This window comes from Lolium perenne, chromosome 2, assembly GCF_019359855.2.
Source record: "Lolium perenne isolate Kyuss_39 chromosome 2, Kyuss_2.0, whole genome shotgun sequence".
NCBI lineage: Eukaryota > Viridiplantae > Streptophyta > Magnoliopsida > Poales > Poaceae > Lolium > Lolium perenne.
This window is the reverse complement of record NC_067245.2, coordinates 45,528,207-45,536,071: the sequence shown is the minus strand read 5'-3', so window position 1 is coordinate 45,536,071 and position 7,865 is coordinate 45,528,207. Positions and strand designations below refer to the sequence as shown.

At 55.6% G+C, this 7,865-nt stretch overlaps 1 protein-coding gene across 1 annotated transcript; it reads left to right on the top strand.

Annotated features, from left to right (window-relative positions):
- Window positions 1-5,618: 5,618 nt before the first annotated feature.
- On the top strand, window positions 5,619-7,538 carry LOC127329911 (cytochrome P450 716B1-like). The gene is made up of 3 exons (XM_051356316.1): window positions 5,619-6,571; window positions 6,734-6,921; window positions 7,027-7,538. The coding sequence occupies exons 1-3, from the start codon at window positions 5,629-5,631 to the stop codon at window positions 7,333-7,335; spliced, it is 1,440 nt and encodes a 479-aa protein (XP_051212276.1). The 5' UTR covers window positions 5,619-5,628; the 3' UTR covers window positions 7,336-7,538.
- Window positions 7,539-7,865: the final 327 nt, after the last annotated feature.

The following is a 7,865-nucleotide window of genomic DNA, read 5'->3' as shown; positions in this document are numbered from 1 at the left end:
GGGAAGTAAAACCCAATTTATTGATTCGACACAAGGGGAGACAAAGAATACTTGAAAGCCTTAACAGCGGAGTTGTCAATTCAGCTGCACCTGGAAACAGACTTGCTCGCAAGAGTTTATCAGTAGTAACAGTTTATAGCAGTAGCAGTAGTGAAATAACAACAGCAGAGTAACAAAGACATCAGTAGTGATTATAGTAAGCAGCAGGGTTAAAATACTGTAGGCACAGGGATGGATGACAGGCGTTGCATGGATGAGAGAAACTCATGTAACAATCAAAGCAGGGCATTTGCAGATAATAATAAAACGGTATCCAAGTACTAAGCAATCCATAGGCATGTGTTCCGTATATAGTCGTACGTGCTCGCAATGAGAAACTTGCACAACATCTTTTGTCCTACCAGCCGGTGGCAGCCGGACCTCTAGGGAATCTACTGGAAATTAAGGTACTCCTTTTAATAGAGCACCGGAGCAAAGCATTGACACTCCGTGAACACATGTGATCCTCACATCACTGCCTTCCCCTCTGGTTGTCCCAATTTCTGTCACTTTGGGGCCTCAGGTTCTGGACAGCGACATGTGTATACAACTTGCAGGTAAGATCATAAAACAATGCATATCATCATGAAACAATAACATGTTCAGATCTGAGATCATGGCACTCGGGCCCTAGTGACAAGCATTAAACATAACAAGTTGCAACAATATCATCAAAGTACCAATTACGGACACTAGGCACTATGCCCTAACAATCTTATGCTATTACATGACCAATCTCATCCAATCCCTACCACCCCCTTCAGCCTACAGCGGGGGAATTACTCACACATGGATGGGGGAAACATTGTTGGTCGATGGAGAGGCGTCGGTGGTGATGACGGCGATGATCTACTCCAATTCCCCGTCTCGGCGGAGTGCCAGAACGGAGTTTCTGGTCCCGAGACGGAGTTTCGCGATGGTGGCGGCGTACTGGATGGTTTCTGGCGACTTCGACTTCCCATCTCGCGTTTTTAGATCGAAACCCTTAAGTACTCCAGAGGAGGGCGTCAGAGGCCAGCCGAGGGGGCCACACGCTAGGGCGGCGCGCCCCCCCTCCAGGCCATGCCGGCCTGTTGTCTGGGGGGCCTGGGCCTCCCCCAGGTGTGCCCTTCTGGCTCCGTGATTCTTTTGGAAAAATAGGCCCTTCGACATAAATTCTGGGGATTTTCCTGAAAGTTGAATTTCTGCACAAAAACGAGACACCAGAGCAATTCTGCTGAAAACAGCATTAGTCCGTGTCAGTTGTATCCAAAATACACAAATTAGAGGCAAAACAATAGCAAAAGTGTTCGGGAAAGTAGATACGTTTTAGACGTATCAGTACCGCAGGGCACCGACGATGGAGCGATAAGATGACGCATCCGTGGCCAAGAAACCGTCTGTGGCGGAGGCGTGTTGACCGGCGTGGCCGCGGGTTCGCAATTAAGCATACCGGCGCGGTCCAGGAGCTCATGGGCGTACTTGCGCTGATGAAGGAAGAAGCCGTCGGTGCGACGTACGACCTCGATGCCGAGGAAGTAGTGCAGAGGCCCCAAGTCCTTGAGGGCAAACTCAGCGCGAAGACGCTCTGTGAGCTGGCGCAGGAGGTCCGTGGAGCTGGCCGTTAAGATGATGTCGTCGACGTAGAGCAGCAGGTACGCGGTGGTGGCGCTGTTGTTGTACACGAACAGCGATGCATCGGAGCGGGTGGAGCGGAAGCCAAGTTGGTGAAGAAACGCTGTGGTGCGCTGGTACCAGGCGCGTGGGGCCTGCTTGAGCCCGTATAACGAGCGCGAGAGCAGGCACACATGGTCGGGGTGGGCGCTGTCGATGAAACCAGTGGGCTGCTGGCAGAAGACCTGCTCCTCTAGATGGCCGTGAAGGAAGGCGTTGGAGACGTCCATCTGATGCACGGGAGACCGCGAGCTGAAGAACAGTGCGGATCGTCCCGGGCTTGACAACCGGGGCGAAAGTGTCGGTGAAGTCGACGCCGGCGCGCTGGCGAAAACCACGAACCACCCACCGCGCCTTGTGGCGGTCGAGAGTACCGTCCGGATGGAACTTGTGCTTGAAGACCCACTTCCCGGTGATGATGTTGGCGTGAGGGGGGTGGGGAACAAGCGTCCATGTCTGGTTCCGCTGCAGGGCGTCGAACTCGTCATGCATGGACGCAAACCACTGTGGGTCGCGGAGAGCAGCCCGGGCAGAGGCGGGCAGGGGCGACGGTGTGGCTGGTGAAGTTGCGGAAGTCGACACGGTGCAGACGTACTCGTCCGAGGGGTACCGCGTGCTCGGGACGCGAATCCCCGCACGGGCGCGCGTGAGGGGGCCCGTCGCCGGCGACGGAGGAGGCGGAGGAGGGGCCGGAGGCGAGGCATCGCCCGAGCTGGAGCTCGAGGGCGACGCGGTGGAGGGCGCAGATGACACGGCGGTGCCCGAGGTAGTGCTCGAGGGCGACGCGGGCGGTGTCGGGGGCGAGGCAGCGGCGCCCGAGGCGGGGCTCGAGGGCGCCACGTGTGAGCCCGAGGCAGTGCTCGAGGGCGTCACGGGAGGCGTCGCAGCTGGAGTAGAGGTAGCGCGCGGGGGCGCTGCCGAGCCTGGGACCTCCACCAAGGTAGGGCCGCGACGCCGCGGACTGTCAGTCGCGGGAGGAGAAGTCCTCACATGTTCCTGCGCAAATGGAAAACAGTGCTCATCAAAGTACACGTGCCGGGACGTGATGACGCGGTGAGAGACCGGATCATAGCAATGATAGCCTTTGGTGTTAGCCGGGTAACCGAAAAATACACACGGAATGAAGCGAGGTGCGAGTTTATGAGAGGTGGTGGCAGCGGTACTAGGAAAACAACGACAACCGAAAATGCGGAGACCTTCGTATGAGGGGGGTGAGCCAAACATGAGGTTATGTGGTGTGTAATTCCAGCGAGGGCGACACGGGCGTAGGTTGAGGGTGGCGGTGGAGAGGGCATCCGGCCAGAACTGGGGGGGCATGTGAGCATGGAACGGGAGGGTACGTACACAGTCATTAAGGGTGCGTAGGATGCGCTCGGCGCGGCCGTTCTGCTGGGAGGTGTATGGGCAAGTTAGGCGGAATATGGTGCCGTGGGTGGAGAGAAGGGTGCGGATGATGGTGTTGTCGAACTCCTTGCCGTTGTCAGTTTGGAGGGCGAGGATGGGGCGACCGAACTGCGTAGACACATAAGAATAAAAGGCGGTGAGTGTCGAGGCGATGTCAGATTTCTTACGAAGAGGAAAAGTCCAAACAAAGTGAGAAAAATCATCGAGAATAACGAGATAATAAAGAAAACCAGAATGACTCGGTATAGGGGACGTCCATACATCACTATGAAGTAATTTAAAAGGAAGAGATGCAAGTGTGGATGAAGTACTAAAAGGAAGCCGAACATGTTTGCCTAGTCGGCAGGCATCACATGAGTGAGCCGCCAGTTTATTACATGAAAAAGAAAAGCCTCTCATTATTTGTCGAAGCGAGGTGGAGCTGGGATGGCCAAGACGAGCGTGCCAAAGATCGACGCCGGCAGAGAGCGCCCGAGGTGCAGCGTGAGTGGAAGGAGACGGCTGAACGGGGTACAGGTCGCCGGGACTCTCACAACGGTGCAAAACCATCCGGGTACGGGCGTCCTTTACAGAAAAACCAAATTCATCAAATTCCACAGTTACAGAGTTATCACGAGAGAGGGTTTTGACGGAAACTAAATTCTGAACAAGATGTGGTGAAACTAAGACATTATTAAGAGACAATGGTGTGGAATTAGAAGGAAAATGAGTGGAGCCAATATGAGAGATGGGAAGACCAGCACCGTTACCGACGATGATGCGAGAGGAAGTGGATGTCGGAGATGAAGTGGAAAGGCTACCCGGGTGAGCAGCCATGTGTGCGGAGGCTCCGGTGTCCATGAACCAGTCGCCACCGCCAGAGTAAGCGCCTGGCGAGGGGGCGTGCTAAAGGGCGGTGTACAGCGCGGGGTCCCAGTGGGCCGTCGGGGCCGGCGGCATCAGGCTGCCGTAGACGGGAGCGTAGGGCAGGCCGGCGGGAGCCTGCGGTGGCGCGGCGATGAAGGCCTGGTGCGTCGGCGGGCGGGGGCCGATGGTGCCGGGGACGGGGGGCCGCGGAACGGGAATGGTGTAGGCGTGCACGACCCCCGTCCAGGGGTTGTGTCCGCCCACCCATGGCGGAGTGGGGTATGAGTACCCGGGGCGCGGACCGACGATGCCAGGGCCGCCGTTGTGGCCACCGCCGCGGCCACCACCACGGCCACGGCGACGGCCGCGGCCACCGCCCCTCCTCCTTGGTGTTGTTGCGGCTGAGGCGCAGGGTGTGGAGGGGCTGGGGTGGGCGCCGGTGGAGCTCCTCCGCCATGAGGAAGAACGCTGTTGCCGCTGGCCCATAGAGCGGTGTGAACCGCCGGGTGCGCACACCCTTCAGCCGGCGTTCCTCCAGCCGGAGGTAGTTGACCGCCCGCTCGAACGTAGGGTTGGTCATGAGGGTGAGGTTGGAGGCGGCGTTGCCGAGGTCCTCGTTGAGGCCGGCGGTGAGGGTGGAGAGGAGGAGCTCGTCGCCAATCCGGAACCCAAGGTCCTAGAGCTCGTTGGAGATGGCCTTGAGGCGCAAGCAGTAGGCGTCCAAGGTTTGATCGCCCTGGGGTGTGCCGAAGAATTCCTGCTGCAAAAAGACAACATGTTGGAGCTTGTTATTGGTGAAGAGGCCGTTGATCTTTCCCCACACCGTGCGGGCATCATCGCCTTCCCGAACGACGGTCTTGAAGATGTCCGGGGAGATGGTGAGGAAGAGCCAGCGGATGATGGTGGCGTCGATGGCCAGCCAGTCGGCGTCGCAGGCGAGGAGGTCGGCGGTGCCGTCGATGTGATCGCGCAGGTTGTACTCGCGGAAGAGGAGGTAGAAGTACGTATTCCAGGCGAGGTAGTTGGCGGCGGTGGTGGACAGCTTGACGGGGACATGGTCGGTGATGGCGACAGCGCGGAGTTGGCCGGGGTCGGGGTTGGAGGAGTCGGCGAAGGGGTTGGAGCTAGGGGTTGACATGATGTGGGGGGGGGGGGGGGAGGCGGCGCGCGGCTAGAGAGGGAGGAGAGGCGGCGCTGCTAGGGTTTAGGGGGGGGGGGGTGCGGCGCGCGGGGAAGAGAGGCGGCGCGCCGCTAGGGTTTAGGATCTAGGAGGTGTCTGATATCATGTAGAGAGAGATGCAATGCTCGATGTATTGATCGGATGCATATGGCGGTACATATAGGCCACGTCCTCGACTATACAAGGAAGGAGGCGGGTCCAATAGTAAATACAAAGATATGTATCGCTATACAATAACTACAGAGGATACAAATCCGGATATACAAGATATGTATCTCAACACCCACGTCTAGTGGTGTGGAAGTAACATTTACGCCCAATTACTGGCGAGCTGCAATCGTAAAAAAAAGTACATCAATAAAAATCGTGTAGTTGTGATTTGGTGTAGAAGAGAAGAGTCGTCTAGTAAAATTCTTTTCCCCGCCGATCCATGCTCCTATATGTTCCCAGGTCTGATTTGGAATACCAGCTTGAGTTAAGTAGTATCATCTGAACACTGCCTGCTAATGGATTATTTGCTCAAAGTGGTAGCACTTGTTGTCACGGCCTCTGCCTTAGCCATCCACCTCCTGACGAGAGCCAAGAAATCATGTCCGGCCAACCTCCCCCCTGGCTCACTGGGACTGCCTGTAATTGGGCAGACGGTTGGACTCATTCGCGCCATGCGCGCCAACACCGTCGACCGGTGGCTACGGGACCAGATCAACAGGTATGGGCCAGTTTCGAAGCTATCGCTGTTCTGCACTCCGACAGTCCTCCTGGCCGGCCCGGCGGCCAACAAGTTCGTCTTGTTCAGCAGCGCGCTGCATCTGAGGCACCCCCCGTCCTCCCAGCGTATTATCGGGGAGAAGAGCCTCCTGGACCTGCACGGCGACGATCACCGGCGCATCCGCGGGGCGATTCTGGAGTTCCTCAAGCCGGACATGCTCAAGCTGTACATTGGCAGGATCGACGCCGAGGTAAGGCACCACCTACAGGAGAATTGGTACGGCCGCACCACCGTGACAGTGATGCCCCTTATGAAGCGTCTGACGTTCGACGTGATCTCCGCTCTTCTCGTCGGCCTCGAGAGGGGCGATGCGAGGGATGCCCTCGGCGATGATCTAGTGCGCATGCTGGAGGGCATGGTAGCCATTCCGGTGAACCTGCCGTTCACAGCTTTCAGCCGAAGCCTCAAGGCCAGCCGAAGGGCTCGGCGGCTACTCGAGAGGATCACGCTTGACAAGAAGGATAAGCTGGAGCAGGACAATGCCTCGGCGAACAAGGACCTCATCAGCCGCCTGCTCAGCCTGCTGAACGACCATGGCGAGCAGCTGCTGACCAACGAGGAAATCATCGACAACGGTATCCTCGCCCTGATTGCTGGTCATGACACCACGTCCATACTCATGACGTTCATGGTCAGGCACCTCGCCAATGATCCGGCAACACTCGCAGCTATGGTACATGGTAAGTGCCTAGATAGATGAATAAATTCACATCATATCGTGTATATATACTATTGGATGTACTATAATTTACAGTGACATATTTCCAATCTGCCATGGTCTTGGTGTACTAGACTAAGATTTTGTGTGGAAAATCATGTTTTTTTCCCTTTTGTTACACCAGAGCATGAGGAGATTGCAAAGAAAAAGGCTGATCGAGAGGCCCTGGACTGGGAAGATCTGTCAAAGATGAAGTTCACATGGCGAGTCGCGCAGGAGACACTTCGCATCGTCCCTCCAGTCTTCGGCATCTTAAGAAGAGCACTTGAGGACATCGAGTTTGAAGGCTATTGCATCCCAAAAGGATGGCAGGTCATTCCTACTCTGAACTCCTTTCCCTAGCTCACACCAATATATATGCCCTCAAATCGAATTTACAGCAAAAAATGCTAATGCAGACTCTTACCCCATACTCAGGTGTTTTTGTCAACAAACGTGACCCACATGGACCCCAGCATTTTCGATGAGCCAGCTAAGTTCGATCCCTCCCGGTTCGAGAGCCTGTCATCCACAACGCCACCGTGCTCCTACGTCGCGTTCGGCGGCGGCCACAGAATATGCCCGGGAATGGAGTTTGCCAAGATGGAAACATTGGTGATGATGCACTACCTAGTTCGACAGTTTAGATGGAAGCTCTGCAACAAGGAGAACACTTTTGTGAGGGACCCCATGCCGTCACCACTGCATGGTCTGCCGATAAAACTCGAGCACTATACCTCTCTTTGAATGCGATCATTGTAAACATTAATCTTGCGTCACAATTGAGGTATTGCCAAATAAGGAGCCGAAGTAGGCTTGTGCTATGATACCAGAGATGCCTATTGGGAGAGTTAAGTCATCACCTTTGTCGTGAACATGCCAGGCTTGTACTAAGCATTAATCTGTCCAATGATGTGCCAGGCTTGTAACGATCGATGAATAGTCTTATTATGGAAGATAACCTAGATCTTGTAGATCTGATATCATGTGAAATTACATGCTCTAGCAAGTAACCAGTTCAACTAGAAAATCGCTAAAAATACAAATCAGCTATATTTAACACACCGTTTTTTTCCACTTAAACGTGTCGGAGCCCACACCAGTGCTCCACCACAAGCGCATCTTCGTCCCGACCCTCGCCGGCGCTGCCATACAAGCCCTCCTCCCTTGACCAGGTGTGCGCCGCCTCGTACGAGATGAGCACGTCATATCATGGTGAAGCTCGGCGTCGAACGCACAATGTTGGTTGCCGGCGGTGCAAGAGAGGGCGTGGCCGG

Excerpts from the sequence above, each read along its gene's own strand:
- LOC127329911 (XM_051356316.1), top strand. The coding sequence starts at position 5,629 with ATGGATTATTTGCTCAAAGTGGTAGCACTTGTTGTCACGGCCTCTGCC. Across the intron at positions 6,572-6,733 it reads ACTCGCAGCTATGGTACATG|AGCATGAGGAGATTGCAAAG; the intron begins GTAAGTGCCTAG and ends TTGTTACACCAG. Across the intron at positions 6,922-7,026 it reads GCATCCCAAAAGGATGGCAG|GTGTTTTTGTCAACAAACGT; the intron begins GTCATTCCTACT and ends CCCCATACTCAG.